We start from the raw sequence: 21,005 nt of genomic DNA, 5'->3' as shown, positions 1-21,005 counted from the left end.
ACATATCACATACAATTAAAAAAAAAAAAAATAAGATTTTGATTTGGTGTCCATGTATTGTTTTTCCTAGGGATTTGTACATGGACCTCACTACTTGTTGGTGCAAACATGCAGGTTCTTCATCCCTGGTAGACCCTGGGCTTCAGTAAATCCTACTTCTATAAGGTCCACAGTGGCCGGGCAGAGTTTCTCCTGAGAATAGTTATGGAGAGTCAAACACAACTCAACAACAATGTGTATCATCTTCACCGGACAGAGTCTTTAGGCCTGATTTGGCCCTTTCAAACAATAGTCTTTTAATATCTACAACACTTGACCTCAAGGGTACAGTCACTTTGTGCAAAGTTAAGTGCAATATAAGTATTGGGAGGCGCTAAAATTTGTTAGAGGCGACACAATGCAGTGGTCCTTATGGTGACAGCTTTTAATCACTGTTTGCTTCCTCTGTACTAAGCCCTGGTATTGGTGGCCTACATTGTCCCCACTGTTTCAGAGTCTTTCATGGTCATTGCCTCAACGCCTCTTAGCCCTTCCACCATCTCAGACCCGTACTCGGTCACAATCTGACCTTCTCCTCCACTCCAGCTATCTCGAAAGGAGGATGCACATAGCAAGAGTGTATGCCCACCATATCTCTAGCAGTCAGCTAACTCTTCGGAGTAACTGTCATCCGTTGTTTAGCGGCACACTCTCTCTTGTTAGCACAACACTCTTTATCACCTGGTTCTTTGCAGAAGACTACACCCTTACATAAACTAGCCACCAGTTCACAAGCTGTGTGGTTATGCACTTGCACACTCACATAGCCTGTGCCAGTCACTGTCTGATTTTCCACCAGTATGGTGACTGCGGCTGTCACCCTCCCCCCCCCCCCCCCATACCACCCCAGCACCACATTGGCTAGGGCATGGTCTACCTAATGTCCCCTTGAGAGCCACTGTACTTAACATTACCAGAAAACAGGTTCCTATCACACAAAAAAAGCACAATAGAGGAAAGACATCGGATGAAAGCAGATATTCTTCCTCTAACAAAGCGTAAAGCACACAAGTATGACAATCAAATATCCTAATACACTGTCAACTGCCGCTGGGCATCCTCCAATCCCCTATACCTCCATGCTTTTTAAGGGGGCAATGGTAGACCTAGTTTAGTATAGTCCAGATCATTATAATCTGTCAATTCTTACCACTATATTTGAAAGATGAGTTTATTTGCATAAGTCAACCAAGAAGCCCCTTTTATAAATTGGCTGACATTTTTGTTTCAGTTATTTAGGTATGGAGGCAAATGGCACACTGGCAGAGCCGTGCAACCATACACGAATGTTATTGTCATAGACAAGAAGCAGAAGGGACAGTGCAATTTAACCCTATGGTTAAAATGATCACATAGCGTTCTGGAAAGTTTAAAGAGTATAGGCATTATAGCTGAGATCGGCCCTGTGGCCACCTCTATGGAAAAACAATGGGGTTGGATGAGGGAGATCGTTAACTGTATCTAACCATGGATACTAATCAGCTCATTGTGAACTTACTCTGATTTAACAGCTTGAAGTTATTCTTTACATTAGGAAGCATTGTTCACCCATATAACATTTAAGCCGGGATCAGCACTTTTCTTGCCTACGTTGAGAGCTCCATTACCAGGGATGTATTGGGGGAGTCAACACCTAAGCAAGTGGTACACTCTACTATTTAAAGGGACTCTGTCACTAAGCTCATGGGCTAAAAGTAGACTAGAAGTAGAGTTCTCCATTTGCTTCAGTGCTGAGTCTGGAGATGTAAGTGTTATATTAGTTGTCAACACTGGAAGCCGACGTTCAATGCATTGAGTGGCAATGCTAAGTAGTCTACCCATTCTAATTTTATAATGGGTGGACTACTTAGCAGTGTCACTGAATGCATTGAACTGCAGCTTCCAGCTCTCACACCAGGGGAACCATGAGGAAGGTAAGTATAACACTTAAATACCCAGACTCAGCGCCTCACCTACTTTTAGCCCATAGGCTTAGCTTATGGGCTAAAAGTAGGTGACAGAGTCTCTTTAAAGGGGTTTTTCAGTACCGTAATATCAATGGCCTATGCTCCGGATAGGTCATCAATATCAGATCTGTGGGGATCTGCCGCTTGGAACCCACACAATCAGCTATTTGAAGTGACACCGGCATTCATGTTAGTGCTGCATCCCCTTCAGCACTTGTCAGGAACAACACCTTACATTATATAGCAGCTGAGCTTCGTACTGCAGCTCAGTCCCAATCACATGAATGGGACTGAGCTGCTTGTAGGCCATGCGACCAAGGAACGTGATGTTACAGACGTGAGAGAAGGCCGTGTGCTCACCTGAGCACCATTGCCTATTCAATCAGCTTATTGGTGGGAATCCCGAGCGACATACCCCCACCGATCAATAATTATTGGTGACTTATCCTGAGCATAGATTATCAATGATCGTCTCAGAAAAACCCATTATTTCTACATGTCCATAGATTACTTTAGTGTAGCTCGGTGAGTTGGAACAACTCCTGAATGAGGTTTTTTCTACATTAATAACTCTAAGTTTTGTATGCACCCTATGCTTTTGTCCTTCGTGGTAAAATATCCACACTGGTAAAGAGGTCATTGGCATTTTGAAGTTTTTACAAATGTTCCATACCTCTTAATGGGCGTCGCAGGAATCCTTATACTTGCGGCAGAAACAACCCCATCCAGATGGATTGTGCATCTGATGTTTCAGCAACAATTGTGAAGATATCTTGAGATGTCTTAGACATTCAGAAGATTGTATGAATAATGTCTTAAATAAAAGGGCCTCGGGCCATTGTTTTGTTTTTTATTTGGATGTAATCCCTTTTTAGTGATCTTGTTATATTGATCCCAGCACTGCTCAGACATGCTTCCTATAGTCTGAGCCAATATTTATGAGAATGGAAGATCTAAATTCACCCATGGTGGAGTACATCATTGCAACCTGTAGAAGCTTCCATTATTGCTTCAGTGACCACACTAGATGCCAGTGATTGCCCACCCTACAAATATACTTTAAGGCATCGCTGGTTAGAGAAAAATGAAAATGATAGTCCAAGATTTAGTGAAAACCCCTGATACAACCTAGGTCTATGGGTCATTTACACGGGGGTGATTTATGGTCTTGTGCTGTCCGTATATCCAGCGGATTTCATATAGACAGCACAAAAGCTTGTAGTATGCAATTAGGCGATTCCCATGTGTTTTTTGTTTGCTTTTTTCACATAAGTCATCAGTTATTGTGCAAAAAATTGTAGCATCTAGTATTCTGGTCAGATTTACAGACCGTGCAAAGTCAACAGATCCATGAAAATCCTGTTTGCTCTAGCACTGCCACTATTAGAGTAACATTGTATCTTAATACTTCTATGAACTTTGCTTGGGATTGTCTAGGCTGGATACATTGTAACTAGAGATGAGCGAGCACCAAAATGCTCGGGTGCTCGTTACTCGGGACAAAATTTTCGCGATGCTCGAGGGTTCGTTTCGAGTAACGAACCCCATTGAAGTCAATGGGCGACCCGAGCATTTTTGTATATCGCCGATGCTCGCTAAGGTTTTCATTTGTGAAAATCTGGGCAATTCAAGAAAGTGATAGGAACGACACAGCAACGGATAGGGCAGGCGAGGGGCTACATGTTGGGCTGCATCTCAAGTTCACAGGTCCCACTATTAAGCCACAATAGCGGCAAGAGTGGGCCCCCCCCCCACTGTCAGCATAAAGATCGTTCTCCTCTGCCATAGCTGTAACAGCTGTGGCAGAGAAGAACGATGTTTGCCCATTGAATTCAATGGAGCCAGCAATACAGCAGGTTCCACTGAAAGCAATGGGCTGCCGGCGATCGCGGGATGAATTGTCGGGAAGGGCTTAAATATATAAGCCCTTCCCTGCAATTCATCCAGAAATGTGTTACAATAAAAATATATACCGGCGTATAAGGCGACGGGGCGTATAAGATGACCCCACAACTGTCACCTTATACGCCGGGAATACAGCGGAGCAAAGAATAAAAATCATTACTCACTTCTCCTGGTGTTTTGCGGCGCTGCTGCAGGCTGTCGCTCCCTCCTGGTCCCAGGCAGAGCATTGCTTTCTGGACGCAGTGGTTGAAATCCCCGCCTCCAGAAACACACGTGCCTTCAGCCAATCACAGCCATTCAATGACATCATTGTCATTGGCTGTGATTGGCTGAAGGCACGTGTGTTTCTGGAGGCGGGGATTTAAAGCCCTTCGTAGAGAAAGCAATGCTCTGCCGGGAACCAGGAGGGAGCGACAGCCTGCAGCAGCGGCGCAAAACGCCAGGAGAAGTGAGTAATGATTTTTATATATTACTAATATTACACCTAACGCTCTCCCTATAGCAGCTCCGGCATCAACAACACTTTCCCTGAACTATGTCAGAACGCATCTGTGGCGAGCCGTGGGAGGGGCAGATTTTAATACTCGGGTGACACCTAATCTCGCCAGCCACTCACTGCAGGGAGGTGGTATAGGGCTTGAACGTTGCAGGGGGAAGTTGTAATGCCTTCCCTGTCTTTCTATTGGCCAGAAAAGCGCGCAAATTTCTCAGGGAAGAAAATGAAAGTAACCCGAACACCGCGTGGTACTCGTTACGAGTAACGAGCATCTCGAACACCCTAATACTCGGACGAGTATGCTCGCTCATCTCTAATTGTAACACATTGTCAGCTGTGAGGAGTATTAACTGTAAAGCCCAAGCAAGTATGCTTCAATTCATCGATAGCAAGTAGAGATCCTGAAATTGATGAAGAATTAAAACAACATGTAATCGAAAGCTGAAGAACCTTTCATTATAGAATAATTATGTATGGAAATAGAATCTTTCTTTAACCACTACATCTGCTGGAAGTAGGATCAAGGCATCTGCTGCTCTTCCCAGGGAATGATATAGAATGAATATTGGTATTTATTATCGGGATTTTGAACTAAAACTGAAAAGTTCTCTTAAAGTGCTGTGAAGAATCCGCGTGACTCTGTGTCTTATTGTGCAGAATGTTTGCCGATGCTGTTCATTAATCAGGATGTTGCAGGTAAAGTTTCTGCTTTTGGAAGCTGCTTGGCTTGTGTGTGTTGCCCAGGAATCACCAAGGAAATAGCCGGCATGGCCACAACCCTGGAAGGAAGCTTTAGCTGATAAGAAGCTTCTGCATGTTGTGCCGTCAAGGGAACCGTTTGGGATTTCATGTTTGCACCAGCCACCTCCTCAATGACGAGAGCCCTTAGAAGAGTTTGTGCTTGGCTGTGTGCAGAAATAAAACTCCAGTTTAAGCATGCCCAATGTGTGATCGCTCATCACAACCGAGAATGCTAGTGACAGTTAAAGGGGTTCATTAGACATATAAATAGCATTTCAATGCCTAAACCCTGCAGATGAGTGTCTAATATAATCACTACTGAAATTCAATATGAACGCATGACAATATCCGATGTCCATGGACAAGGCGATGTAACAAGCCCACGTCTCCCTCAACAGTTCAGCAGTCCATATATTACAAACTTAGATCATGCCAGTCTAATACAATTCATTTCACCCCTTTATGTCATCTACTCATGAATATTGGGCATCATTTTTTTTGTAGCTTTTTAAGTGGCCTAATTAACATTTTGTTTGCTGCCACAAATCTTCAAAGTGAATTAGAATGTAGGCTAATGTTAGTCATCAGTCCTTCTGCTGGCTGTGTGCCAGATGAGGCCCATTTCAGACAGACATACATTACGATGACTATATTTTACTATCCGTAGTATGGCTATAGCCCCCGGACCTTGCATGGTTCTAGTGAGCTGAACGTAGATCAAGATATTTCTGGCATATTACTGCCATCCAAAAAAGGCCAGAGAGTCCATACAGAACCAGTGCGATCTCTTTTCTGCATTCACATGAGCGTTTTTACGCGGCTATTGAGCCGCGATAAAACATTGTCCGAAAATCGTGACCATGTGAAGCATTTCATTCTAATGCATTCATTCACATGGGTGATTTCTTTTTTTTTTTTAAATTTTTTTTGGGTGTGTGAAAAACTTGCACCACCAAAATGTGGAATCGGCAATTTTTCACTCGGCGTCAAAAGATAGGTCTTGACTAGAGATGGGCGAGCACGTTCGTTTAAGGCTGATGCTTGAGGGAGCATCGGTCTTTTCAAAGTAACTGATTACTCGTCCGAGCACCATGCGGGGGGGAGAGTGAGAGAGATCTCTCTCTCTCCCCACCACTCCTGCCGCCCCCCCGCCCCCCCCGCATGGTGTTTGGACGAGTAATCAGTTACTCGAAAAGACCGATGCTCACTCGAGCATCAGCCTTAAACGAATGTGCTTGCTCATCTCTAGTCTTGACTTATCTTTTGACGAAAAACGGTGGAATCTCTCATAGACTCGTATGGGAGCTGAAAAAAAAAGGGAGGGCGAAGGAGTTTACCTGCGTCCAGCGCTCGGAAAAGAAGACAGATGGCTTTATTTAAGCATTAGAAGTCATTATGAAGGTTTCTTCCAACTGACGGAATTCCACACGGCATCGTGATTTTCAAGCAATTCGCCTGTGTGAATGGAAGAGAAAACCCTAATTAATCTCTGGACTCAATCGCGGCTATACTTCATTGATTCGATTTTCGGCCACGATGCAGCCAGCGTAAAAACACATTGCCCGTGTGCATGAGACCTAAATGGCATTAGACCTACTGGTGTAAATGATTCGGAGTCATTATTTTTAAAAAACCTATAAAATGCCACAGATAGAACAACTGCTAATATCTTGCCCAAACACTTATGTAAAAGTTTTTTTGAGGTTGTTAGAACTGGAGATACATTTCTGAAATTTGGCATTCGCAATGTGAGCAGTTTGTATCACTTTATTGCAATAAATTTAATATTTTTAATTATTGCAAAATGTATCCGTAAATACCGCGGCGAGATGTTAAATGATGTCATAAATCATTCAGACTGACTCCGTACTAACTTGCGTTTGCAACCTATGCAGACTGGCATGTGTTTGAGATCCTCTGTGTTCTGTCAAATGTTGTGTGGGTTTCGAAGCACTGGATACCATTATGTTATCACACTGGGGAGAATCTTTTGTAATGTAGCATTTCCTTAATCTGGCCATAAATCTAAATCATGATGGGTTATTCTTCCACCTACAGTTAAGATGTCTGATTCTTACATAACATGCTTATCTGGGCTAACGTGCTCCCTGAGTATTCACAGCAAGATATCAGTGCTGTAATTATATTGTAGTCCTGTATCTTCTGTTCTCTTCACAATATACTACTGCTTTTCCCTTTTGCAGGTACTCTATTGAAAGATACTCCGCCATTCTGCAGACACTCTTATTTTACTACTCTTTCCTTTTGCAGGAACTCTATATTACTGCACTTTTCTTATGCAGGTGCTTTATTTTACTGCTCCCCTTTTCTGCATGCACTCTATTCTATTGCTCCTCCTTTCTGCAGGCACTCTATTCTATTGCTCCTCCTTTCTGCAGGCACTCTATTCTATTGCTCCTCCTTTCTGCAGGCACTCTATTCTATTGCTCCTCCTTTCTGCAGGCACTCTATTCTATTGCTCCTCCTTTCTGCAGGCACTCTATTCTATTCCTCCTCCTTTCTGCATGCACTCTATTCTATTGCTCCTCCTTTCTGCAGACACTCTATTCTATTGCTCCTCCTTTCTGCAGGCACTCTATTCTATTGCTCCTCCTTTCTGCAGGCACTCTATTCTATTGCTCCTCCTTTCTGCAGGCACTCTATTCTATTGCTCCTCCTTTCTGCAGGCACTCTATTCTATTGCTCCTCCTTTCTGCATGCACTCTATTCTATTGCTCCTCCTTTCTGCGGGCACTCTATTCTATTGCTCCTCCTTTCTGCAGGCACTATATTCTATTGCTCCTCCTTTCTGCAGGCACTCTATTCTATTACTCCTCCTTTCTGCAGGCACTCTATTCTACTTGCTCCGCAGTTTGGCAGCCACTCTACTTTAGTGCTTTTTCCTTTTGCAGGCACTCTTTATTTCTGCACTTTTCTCATGCAAGCGCTTTATTTTACTGCTCCTCTCCTCTACAGGCACTCTATTCTACTGCTCCTCCCTTTTGCAGAAACTCTATTTAACTGATATTTCCTTTTGCAGGCACTTAATTACTGCAATTTCCATATGCAGTTACTTTATATTAATTCTCCTCCCTTCTGCATGCACTCTTTTCTACTGCTCCTTCTTTATGCAGGCATGCTGATTTAGTGCTCTTTCCTTTTGCTGACAATCTTTATTACTGCACTTTCCTTATGCAGAAACTTTATTTTACTACTCCTCCTTTCTGTAGGCACTCTATTTTTTTACTGCTCTTCCCTTATGCAGGTTCTCTATTCTACTGCCCCTCTATTCTGCAGGCACTTTTTTAATTGCTCATCTCTTCTGCAGACACTCTATTCTACTACTTCTTCATTTTTGCAGGCACTCTATTCTACTGCTTCACTTCTGCAGGCACTCTATTCTACTGCTTCTTCACTTCTGCAGGCACTCTATTCTACTGCTTCTTCACTTCTGCAGGCACTCTATTCTACTGCTTCTTCACTTCTGCAGGCACTCTATTCTTCTTCCATTCTGCAACTTCTTTTACCTACTAAGAAACTGTCAGGAATGCACCAGGTTCTTCAGTGGAATTCAAATAGTGCTAACATGCATATAGTCATAGGGCACTCACCTGGTGCCGTGCAGGGAGAATCAGCTGATAATCCCCGCTGACACCGATGTCCAGGAAGGCTTTGAATAGAAATCTTTATTCCCCCATCCGTAGCTCCACGGAGAGCAGCAAAAATCAGCAACAAAACACTTTTTATAGTGCTTGAGATAATATTCGTAACAGAAAGAAAAATAGCTATCTTTGCGCTCGTTGGGAAATGGATTTATTTAGAAATAAAGAGCGACGCATTTCGTCGAAATATTGTCACCTATTTCAAGCTTGAATAAGGTGACAATATTTCGCCGAAATGCGTCGCTCTTTATTTCTAAATAAATCCTTTTCCCAACGAGCGCAAAGATAGCTATTTTTCTTTCTGTTACGAATACTTTTACCTACCGTATATACCGTTGTATAAGACGACTTTTGAACCCTGAAAAATCTGCTCTGAAGTCGGGGGTCGTCTTATACACCTGTAATACAAAAAAAAGAAAGTGTCAAAAAAAAAAAAATCATTACTCACCTCCCCCGGCTTTCTGCGGCGCTGCTGCAGGCTGTCGCTCCCTCCTGGTCCCCGGCAGAGCATTGCTTTCTGGACGCAGGGCTTGAAATCCCCGCCTCCACAAAGCTAATACTGTGATTAGCTAACACACGCCGTCAGCCAATCACAGCCATTCAATGACATCATTGAATGGCTGTGATTGGCTGAAGGCACATGTGTTTTCTGGAGGCAGGGATTTCAAGCCCTGCGTCCAGAAAGCAATGCTCTGCCGGGGACCAGGAGGGAACGACATCCTGCAGCAGCGCCGCAGAACGTCAGAAGAAGTGAGTAATGATTTTTTTTTTTTTGCTCCGCTGTATTCCCGGCGTATAAGGTGACAGTTGGGGGGTCGTCTTATACGCCGGTATATACGGTACTGCTTCTTTTCTTTTGTAGGGATTCTATTCTATTGCTTCTTCCATTCTGCAGCTACTTTTTTTTCTGCTGCTTCTTTTCTTTTGCAGGCACTCTGTTCAGTTCATTCGATTCTTCTGCAGGCACTTCATTCTGCTCTTTCTTTTAATCTACAGGCACTCTATTCTGATCCTTCTTTTCTTCTACAGGCACTCTCTTCTGATCCTTCTTTTCTTCTACAGGCACTCTCTTCTGATCCTTCTTTTCTTCTACAGGCACTCTCTTCTGATCCTTCTTTTCTTCTACAGGCACTCTCTTCTGATCCTTCTTTTCTTCTACAGGCACTCTCTTCTGATCCTTCTTTTCTTCTACAGGCACTCTTTTCTGATCCTTCTTTTCTTCTACAGGCACTCTTTTCTGATCCTTCTTTTCTTCTACAGGCACTCTCTTCTGATCCTTCTTTTTTTCTACAGGCACTCTCTTCTGATCCTTCTTTTCTTCTACAGGCACTCTTTTCTGATCCTTCTTTTCTTCTACAGGCACTCTTTTCTGATCCTTCTTTTCTTCTACAGGCACTCTCTTCTGATCCTTCTTTTTTTCTACAGGCACTCTTTTCTGATCCTTCTTTTCTTCTACAGGCACTCTCTTCTGATCCTTCTTTTTTTCTACAGGCACTCTCTTCTGATCCTTCTTTTCTTCTACAGGCACTCTCTTCTGATCCTTCTTTTCTTCTACAGGCACTCTCTTCTGATCCTTCTTTTCTTCTACAGGCACTCTCTTCTGATCCTTCCCTTGCAGACCTATGGGAATAAATATGTAAAGATTGGTGTGGGAAAAGTAAAATACTTGCCCATAGCTATTTGTAGTGCTGCATTGTTTTTTAAAGGTCCTGTGAGAAACGAGAGACGTAATCTAGTTGGCAGCTTTTACACGTTTCCTTTCCACAAAACATATTTTTCTTCTTCCAACCTTGTCCACTCTTCTGCTCTGCTGCAGCCTCTTGTTCTGTTGCTCCCCCCTCCCCCCCAAACCAATTTCTCAAGAGCCACATGTACTTTCTGATCCCATGCTGTGTGGTTCTCCATTTGGGTCTTGGGTTTCAACCATAGACCATTTATATTATTAGAGACAAGTCGTTACCACCAAACCATGCAGACTGGTATGGTATTGGATGGTCTAATACCAGCGACAAATTGTGAGTAGCAAATGTTCGCAGACTCAAGAATTCCAGCTTTTCTACATTTAATATGTCTCTTCCATTTTTTTAAATTAAATGTCGTTCCCGACCATCATTCAAAGCCACATGTGGCTCCCATGGTGGAAAATGCTGGAGACCTTTGTCCTAAGGTCTGAAGCGGCTTTCATTCTTTATAAGCAAAGCCAAGTAATAATACAGTTCACAGTCCATGTTTTTTTTCCCTTTCATCTGCGTTCTGTCCAAGTTTGTAATTGGACAGAACTCAGACCCAATAAAATCAGTGGGGTAAATGCAAATGAGCACCTTGTTTTTTTCACAGACCAATGGTCCGTGTAAAAAGAGAAAAAAAATTGCAGCATGTCCTATTTTGGTCCAATTTACGGACAAGAGTAGGACATGTGATGTCCACTGCATTGGCCGCTCGGCACACACATGTATGTCCATGTGCTGTTCAATGCTAGTTGCACCCAAGAGTCTTGAGGGCAACTTGCACTTGGCTGTCTGGATGGGGTCTAAGGGATTATATTCATGGGCATGTCTCATTTTGATACATAAAAAACTTCCTGAAATTAGGCTTAAAGAAGAAAAATGCGAATAAGCCTTAAATTCTTTCAAGACGTAAACAGCTATAAAAATATAAGGACTTTGGATGAACGGTCACATGGAATAAATGAACAGACATGCTTATGGTAAAGTGGAGCTCTTCATACTTCTGGAAATACAAAATATGGCTTTTTACTTGGCAATTAGCTAGAATTGTCACTCAAGACTTGCCAAGAGTATTAGATGGAATGGTCACCTTATAAATAGATAACAGAACGCTGGGCGGATAGATGGAAAATCCATGTATGAAAAAACAGAAGCGAGTGACCCTTCTCTCTCAGGAAGTGGAGGAGGAACTGACACAACGTGAAGATTGAGAAACAAGCCATTTCTCATGGTGTCGTACAACTGCTGCTCTCTTCCTGTACATTTTTCATAAGTAAAGCTCTAGAAGATACATGGGCTTCCTGTGATTTAACATTTACATATATTTATTTAAGTGCACCTTGGATTGAACAGGATGGACAGATAATTTGAATTATTTGATTCTCATATATGCCCTGTCCAACTTTACTCCACTTTATAGTTTGCATATAATCTACGTAAATCTGTAACTCTGTAACCAGATTGCATTACAGGCTGTATTTTGCTCCAGAGCTGTATTCGTAGTTCTGCTGGTTGTCGCTGGAAACAAACTGCAGGCTTTTTGTTAGACAGATCTCCATTTAGCTTTTACACTGTACTTGGAAAGTTAGTTTTCATACATCACATTAGCTGTTAATGCTTGGTGTAAAGGCAACACTTTCCAGAATTCAGATCATCAGAGTAAACTCTAGACATTAAGGGCTTCTTCACACAAACGTGTATGTGCATGTTTATGCATAAAATATACGCCCGCAAAACACAGAGAATAGAACTCATTGATTTCAACGGGTTCGCTTGTGGAAAAAAGTAGGGCTTGTGGAAAAAAGTAGGACCTGCTCTATCTTTCTGCGTTTTTCTCAGCAAAGCCCCCCATAGAAGTCTATGGGAGGTGCGCAAATACACAAGGGGATGGAAAAACGTGGAAAAAAAACACATCCGGACCTCATTAGGCCAATCATCTGTTAGTCCATGGAAAGGGTGTGTTGCGCACCTGTGGACTGGCTCTGCGTGCACAAGAAGTACAGTACTATGTGTAGACATGCGTGCAAATGTACCTCATCCAGACTTGTTTATGTGCAAATATGCTGCGCCAAGTGTTTCTGCGCATATTCTTGTGTGAAAAAGCCCTAAGCCAGCAAGAAGTTCACGGAAATTTCAGCTCAGAGGCCTGTAGATATATGAATGCAGTTTTAGACTCTAAACAAGCTGTGAGGCCTCCTTCACACAGGCATATGCACAATTGCGCATGCCTCAGTGCAATGTATCGGAGCGCAAAATCACGTGAACGAAGAATAGCTGTAACCAAGTCATGGCTATTCTTCGTGAGTTTACATGACTGGCTACGCATCTTGCAGTGCACTACAACGTAGCCCCGAAATCCCTTGGCCACCAGAACAATGAAAGGCATCCTTGCAGGGAAGAAGAGTCCCTGCAGAGATAAAAGCAGTCCCCGCGGGGATGAAGGGAATCCCCGCTGTGGAGGACTTCCTACGTAGACCGGCTTGCATTGTTTCCGGCGTTGTGCCGTAAAAAGATAGGAAAAGTCTATCTTCTGATGAAGAGAGAAATCTCCGTGTCAAAAAATCTTTTGACATGTAATTTTTTTTAGGCACGACAAAAATAAATAAATATATCGTTATTTGTATAGCGCCAACTTATTCTGCAGCGCTTTCAGGTAATTTATTTATTACCCCAACCAAGCTGGTGGGGGTGATAAATAAATTACCCCCACCAGTAAATTTATTTATTACCCCCACCAGTATTTTACCGACCTCGGAAGGCTGGAGTCAACCTTGCTACCTGAACCAAGCAGGGATTGGACTCTCAACCTTCAGGTCATGAGCGAGAGCTTGGGACTGTATTTCTGCTGCCTTAACACTCTGCACCACACGGGGCGCATCATTATGTATAAAAATGGCCACCAACAGTCTGACGAGCGATAATTCGCTCAGCAGTCATTTAATTTTATCTCGCCTGAAAAATAATTGCCGGTTGATCAAAAGTCGTCTAGTGTAAAGTCAGTTGTTCATCCTTGAACGACTTGCAAACAAACTTGCATGGTGATCCCCCCCCCCTCTACGTACGATATATCCGCAAGCAACTAATGGATAATAAGTGCCCTGTGTAAAAGCGAACAAAGGATTGTTGTTCGTAGACTTCAGCCACTTTTCTGAGCGACTATGTGAATGATAGCAGCTCGGTATAAAGATACCCTAGGCCAACTGATGTCATCAAAAATCAATAAAAACAGTACATATACTTACACCAGAGGGGATAGAGCCCAATCTGTACAAAGTCAGCGAATATACATTTTGACCGCGATGCACGTAAATAGGTTTACAGCTTGCTCAGCACAGTGTGACTGCTGGCATGATAAGAATGGATTATATCTGGATTCTCCACCCTCATGAGCTGGAGGCACCTGGATGGGGAGGATTTCATTTTTGCTGTGTCCAGTGCCTTATCAGGTGCACAACATTACTTAAAATAGAGATCCGCAGACTGTACGATGTATGGTCATCAGCGGAAATTATGTGTCATGATAGATCAATTGGCAATTTGTGTAAGCGCATTCTGATTTTTTAAAATTTTTTTTATTTATTTCAATTTTTTAAAAAGTATTATGGGAAATCTATTTAGATTTCCAGTCCAAGTAAAATGTGCGCTGAAGTGAAGTGTGCCAAATTTCTTAAGAGGTTGCCCTGCCAGATCATGGACTAGAATTGGAAATCTAGGCTAGTTAGGAGGTAAACTATAGTAATTCATTAAGCAAATTCATTAGTTTGTCCCTAATTTGCCAGTTCAATTTGATACAAATGATTCAATGTACAATTGATTAGCTGAATTATGACGGATCCTAATAGTGTACGGTCAGCTTTGGGGTGAATACAGAGCTCCAGATTTGCCCTAAGTCAGCTGAACTATCTAAAGTTTTAATTTAATGCCATTTATATAAATACCCTGTAACAAAATATTTTACTGGGATGGGAAGAATTACTGCATGGGAAATGTAATTATCGTACTTTTCGCTCTATAAGATGCCCAATGTGGGGGGAAAAAGTCAGTGCGTCTTAAAGAGCAAAGATGCTGAAATTCAAGCTAACCGGCGCCATTGCAGGATCACACATCCCATCAGGTCCGCTCTATAGCAGGAGAGGTGAGCAGTTCTCTGTCCTCTGCACTGCTGCCCGTACGTACCACTGATTGGTGGTGAGCGCCGGCGGGAACTGTTGCTGCTCCCCCGCCTCCACCAATCAGCTTACTCCCTTCCTCCTGTCGTAGCATGGCCGCCGCCGCAGTTACAGAGTTCTGCTGCTCCTGCTGTGGAAGAAAAAGAGTTAGGCTGGGTTCACACGGGACAGATCTGAAGCGGAATTTCCATGCAGATTGTCTTCACGGAAATTCCGCATACGGCTCCTAAACCCGGGATTAGCCAGCAAAGTTTTTCCACACACTGCGGCCAATCCATATGGAAATGGCCATGCAGTGCGGAAATTAAAGACGCAGCATGTCAATCCTTTTTTTCTTTCCCGCAGCGGCCTCTCTCCTATCTACGGGGAGAGATGGTCGCAGCGGAAATGCAGCTGGCGAAGCGCTCCAAAACCCGCAACTGCGGTTTTCCAGCGGAATTCTTGCGGATTTTCAGTACTGCCAATCCACGAGAATTCGGCTGGAAATCCGTCCCGTGTGAACCCAGCCTTATAGTGGCCTTCTGGCACCCAATGCTATCCCCTGCACTGTCCATGGGTGAGTTCAAAATATTCTTTTTCTATTTTCCTCCTCGAAAACCTCGGTGTGTCTTATCATCCAGTGCATCTTATAGAGCGAGAAATACGGCACTTCTTGCATTCCTGATTGACCATTGGCAGCAGAGATTTATTTTGAACTGGGACAATATACTTTCGGACTGGAAGAACCATTTACATTGTCCCAGTTCAGTGCGCAAGTGCTGCACTTGAAGTCGTCTCCAAGTGTTGATCAGCAGAAAAACATTCCTCATCTTAGTGAAGTTTTATTTACTAACACTGCATGCTTGTAAATATGGGATCTGCTCAGTTTTAGCTTCTTAGTTGACTTTTTTTCAGTCTTTCAGTTTGTCAAGAAAGAAGATTGTCCACTACACAAGCTATGATCAGAGGAAACGCGCCAATGCTGCTTTCGTGATCGGAGCGTATGCGGTAAGTGTTTATAGATGAACCCCAGAACCCTGTCCATCACAGAGGGGGGCTGTCACCTACCCCTTATATGTGTGTGAGGACCGGCAAGTTCCTGACCTGCTGGGGTTACTTTTGTGAGCCAATCTTCCCTTTGTCTGAGGGATTCTCATTCTGCCTTGTTAATATTTTACAACAGGACAGAAATAAATAGAGCAGGTCTCATATGTCGGGGTCCAGTTCAGTCTTTGTGAACTTGACATAGACATCAAGCTGTGTGCAACAAACCAAGCAGTGCAGAAATGTGACAGATTTAAAAGGACTTCATTTTCAGACTGACTGGTATTAAAGGACTACTTCTGGTGCTGGGAGATAATTCCATTTACTCATAGTCTATATTGAGATGCAAAGTTAAATGTACTGAGAGAAAATAGTTATTGGCAAAGCTGTGATTCTACTTGTGGTATTACTTAGAATGTACCTGCAAGTCCCATTATACCCTGTTTCCCTGAAAATAAGACATAGCATGATTTTTCAGAATTTTTTTAGGATGCAAAATGGTTTTTCAGGCTTTTTGAGGATGCTTGAAATATAAGCCCTACTCCAAAATTAAGCCCTGCTAACAGTTAATTAAAAAAGTCAATTTAAATAGTGTCCAGGCAGCTATACATGTAAAAAAGTTAAACCTTTTTGAACAAAAATTAATATAAGACACTGTCTTATTTCGCGGTAGAAATATTTTAATCTTACATTTATACAGAGTGAAGACCAATTATTAATTTCAATTTGCAGAATTGTGCCTTGATTTCCAGCTCTGCTGATTGGAGACTTTAGTGAATGTAGAGCCTCTACAACAATCTAGATTGGGTGCATCTGGTAGACACTCTGTGCAGCTGACTTCGCTCTAGTTATAAAGTTAGGGTAGGTTCAGGGCAGGAGACCCAACTCTATAGTGATTGTGGGCATAATGTAAATGTGAAGTGAAAGAGGTCTGGGAGAACTAGGGTGCAATCTGTAGATGGATGATGACTCAAAGAAGAATTAAAGCCAATGTATAGTTTTTCTTTCTGTTAATATGTACTGTATTCAGAATCAGCCTGTGTAACACGTTTCGAGGTATGCAGACCTCTTCATCAGTCAGCTGGATTACACATATCTCAGCATATGAAAAATGTTCCTTCGGGCGTGATATGCATAAGTATCATGACTACTAGAGGCTAGCGGTTAGGCAAGGATGGCCAAGGGCAGACTGTTTCTGATGAGGAGGTCTGCATTTCTTGAAACACATTACACCTACTGCTTCTGAATAAAGTATATTTTAACCCTTTCCAATCCACTGTCTAACGTGTAAAGACATTCTGATTGAAGTCTGTACAGCTCCGATGTCGGAAGACGTCCGGCAGGGTATTATTACTGTATTACTGGCCGCTCTGTTGTCGGGGGCCTCTCCAGTATGTCCCATACTGCAGTACTGTCTCTAGCTAGTAGGTGGCGCCATTGTATAATGGCAGAGCGAGAAAACCCGCTAGGAAACCCAGAATCCAAAATTGGATTGCAAAGGGTTAAAAGAAAGAAAACCTATTGCTTAGCGTCACCTGCAGAGCCCTAGTTCATCCAGACCTCTTTTACTTCATCTTACAGTGCTAATCTTACCTCTGGTTGACCAGCGAACTAGGCCATCAGTAAAGCCCCATTTACACGCAACAATTATCACTCAAAATTCGTTCAAGCGCTGGCTTTTGAGGGATCATTGTGTGTAAACGCTTCCATCTTTCACTCCTTGGCTGAATGATGATTTTTAGGTGAGCATATAATCTATCATTCAGCCAGAGAGCGATAGCAGGGACCGCACGCTGTGTTCTCCAACGGAGCAGCTGATTACATTGTGTCCAGCGCACAGCCCATGTGAAGACAATGCAGCTGAGTACAAAGTCCAGACCACATACTTGGATTTGCAAACAGCTGCTGGAGGCTCATTTACACGCAAATGAAGCGAATAAAGCGCTAATGGGCATTAGTGCCCATTAATACTTTATGCAAAATGATCGCTAGAACTGGCAATCTTCCAATCATTTGAAAGATTGTCTGTGCGTGTAAATGAGCCTTAACTTTTCACTGCTGATTTTCTTGGTCACATCACAATTATACACTTCCTCAGCTTTAGCGTTGCTCCGCCCGACTTGTGCATTGTGAGCCACACATATCTTGCTCAAATATGAACCCCATGCTTTTGAATGGGTTCATATACATGAGTGATTTTTCGCCGGATGGCGGAACGGAAAAAGATTACGGCATCTCTTATCATTGGGCGGTCCCTTGGAACGCCTCCCCCATTGTTTTCAATTGGTCTGGAAAAAAAACAGTACACAGTGTGCAAGGTGCACGCAAGTGAGATGACATGCCATGTGAGGTTTCCCATTGAAAGCAATGGGAAACACTTGCTGATCCTTTCAGCCACTCAAGAGGATCTCTACTTCCCCCAAGTGATGCAAGGCGTTTCACAGCCGATATGTCGCTCGCCCATGTGAAATTAGTCTGAATGTGCTAACTCAGTGTTCCCCAACTCCAACTCCTCAGGGACCACCAACAGGTCAGGTTTTCAGGATTTCCTCAGTGTTGTACAGGTGATGTAATTATTGTTGGTGCCTCAGACATTGCCACAGGTGTTCTTACCATAGGATATCCTGAAAACATGACCTGTTGGTGGTCCCTGAGGACTGGAGTTGGGGACCCCTGTGCTAACTGATCCATGTTGCCACTGACCTACTCTGCAGGGCAGTTATTCCAGCAGCAACTGCATATTGATAGTATTAATTACACTATAATATCTCTATAGAATTACTCTGTCACCTCATTGACTTGGCAATTGATGATGGAGGCTCCCAGGTTAGTACTGTGGTCTTCCAGCACTAGATTCTTGGGCTCTAATAGGATTATAGAACCACCTGCAGGGCATTCTTATGTTCTCTTTAAACTCGCATAACTTTTTGCTTCTAACCAAGTGGTTTACTACACTCTAAAAAGTATATGGCTCAGACGCGCTTCATGGCTTATAGTCCTGGTGGGGGATTTAGTCAAGGTTAAATATAACTAAGTTGCTGTGGACTTCGTTATATTTGCCTTCTGTAAAACAGAAAGTGGAGAGATTACTAAAGAGAAACTACTAACACATGTGAACAAAGTTGTAGTCGGCGTCCTGTAAAGTGTGCCCAGATGTGTTCTCAGATTGTGAGCCCCATGATCAGGCAGAACATACAGCGCTGTACACCATAGGTCAATGTTAGAGATGAGCGAGTATACTCGCTAAGGCACATTACTCGAGCGAGTAGTGCCTTAGCCGAGTAACTCCCCGCTCGTCTCTAAAGATTCGGGGGCCAGCGCGGGTGACAGGTGAGTTGCGGCAGGTGGGAGAGAGGGACAGAGAGATCTCCCCTCCCCGCTCTCCCCCGCCGCTCCCCGCCCCCCGAATCTTTAGAGGCGAGCGGGGAGATACTCGGCTAAGGCACTACTCGCTCGAGTAATGGGCCTTAGCGAGTATATTCGCTCATCTCTAGTCAATGTCTAATCATTGCTATCTTTAACATTCCCATACTCGCAGAATAGTACATCAACTCCTGTACCCTACAGTATCTCCTGCAGAGCGTTCTTCCCTTTGACCTCCGTGCCGCGACGTTCACCTTTCCCAGTGATATAAGTAGAGTGGATTACCTAGTATGCGTGAGGATGAAACAATCCCATGAATGCATTCTCTCCAACCTCTTAATCTCACTCTACAACCGCACACTTGATGCCATCGTGGCTTGGTGATCAGTGTGTTTCCCCACTAGGCACAACATGCAGTCCCAGAGTATTATACCTTTATTATGTTATCTATTGATGTGTTTTTATACACTATTTAGTTGTTCTCATTATTAGTATACCACTTGGATACCTTGTTTTTATTTTTGCTTTTGTGTTTTGTTTCATCTGGATTAGATTTTAGAGAGGTTTACAGGGGATTTAGAGATTTTCCTCATTATGTAATAAAGGACTGTTGTTCAAAAAACATGATGACCTGTTCACTTATTTGCTGGCTGGTCGGCTCTGACATTTAGTTCAGTGCATTATGCTAGAGGGTCAGTCATGATGTTAGAAAGTCCACAAAATACTAGGAGTCACTCCTTTTGTATTCTTAATTTTGGCCAATACTAATGTTATTTCTTGTATTTTTCTTGAATCTAGGTTATCTATTTAAAGAAGTCTCCAGAAGAAGTCTATAGAGCGCTATTAAGTGGTTCCAGCCCCCAGTATCTCCCTTTCAGGTAAGAAGTTTATAGGATTTTCATATATTGGTTTCCAGTCATTGAACACACTGAAGACAATGACATGAACACCTTTTTGATATAGGTGGTAAGCGATGTTTGGTGAGTTGTAATAGATAGGATCACATTTGCCTTTACTACCTGAAACTTGCCCCAGATGCAGTATAGAGGGACTTTCCATTGTAAAATAACTTAAAGATGTAGCAAACGCTAACTGGACAGGGGTTGGGCAAAAATATGGAAACGCCATACGAAATGCATGCCTTAAGTTACGTGGGATTTTAAATCATATTTCAGTAAGACATATAGAGACCGATTTTAAGTGGAGGTGATATGATACAGATGTTGCTGGGCAGAAGTGAACATCTGCCCGAGCAATAAGGTACCATCTGTCAGGGGTTTGAGCCACTCAGCCGGCTCCAAAAACCAACCAGAGCAGGGCAAGAGGTGAAGTAAACACAAATTTACTGGGTAAACTCTCAGCCAAGCAGGGGGTCAAAAGGGCAGCTCAGTGCTAATGATTAAAATCCAATGCATTTTGTATGGTGTTTCCATATTTTTGTCCACCCCCTGTATGTGGTATGATAACTTAACGTCAATGTACTACAATACTGTAAATCCAGTTATCATGATTTGTCAGTCATGTTAACAATTGCTACATCTGTGCACCACCAAGTAACACTCATTGGTACATCTTCTGTTGGGCCTTATTTGGTGACCAAAGTTGAACCTTTTGCACTAGCGGTACCGCAGTTTTTCTTTGCGCTGTAGGGTTATTAATGTCTATAGCTTTTTTTTAATTGCGACTAAAACCATAGAGCACAAATATAGATGTGTTAAAGAGTTCTACAAACTTTTTTCATTTGTCATGGAGTTGAAAGGGAATATATTTTTTCCTGCAATGATGTAACTTGAACCCCCTGAGCCTTGATGCAAAATCAGAAAGTGGGCCCCCAACCGTCACGCATCTTTAAAAGTCCTGGTCCCTTCAGGTAGGGGTGAGGAAACTTTTGGGTCCTAGTAAGGCTGGATGCACACGACCAGGTCGGATTCTGC

At 42.9% G+C, this 21,005-nt stretch overlaps 1 protein-coding gene across 2 annotated transcripts in view; it reads left to right on the top strand.

Moving 5' to 3' along the window:
- Positions 1–21,005, top strand: part of CDC14A (cell division cycle 14A) — a 91,778-nt gene that overhangs the window by 28,445 nt on the left and 42,328 nt on the right. For both annotated transcript variants that reach the window (XM_066597223.1, XM_066597222.1), the window contains exons 4-5: positions 15,580–15,672; positions 19,870–19,949. In XM_066597223.1, coding sequence (XP_066453320.1) covers positions 15,580–15,672; positions 19,870–19,949 — 173 coding nt within the window. The remainder of the gene's footprint in view (positions 1–15,579; positions 15,673–19,869; positions 19,950–21,005) is intronic.

The sequence above is a fragment of the Eleutherodactylus coqui genome, chromosome 3, assembly GCF_035609145.1.
Source record: "Eleutherodactylus coqui strain aEleCoq1 chromosome 3, aEleCoq1.hap1, whole genome shotgun sequence".
Taxonomy (NCBI): Eukaryota; Metazoa; Chordata; class Amphibia; order Anura; family Eleutherodactylidae; genus Eleutherodactylus; species Eleutherodactylus coqui.
The sequence above is the reverse complement of the archived record's forward strand: the minus strand, read 5'-3'. Positions and strand labels throughout refer to the sequence as shown.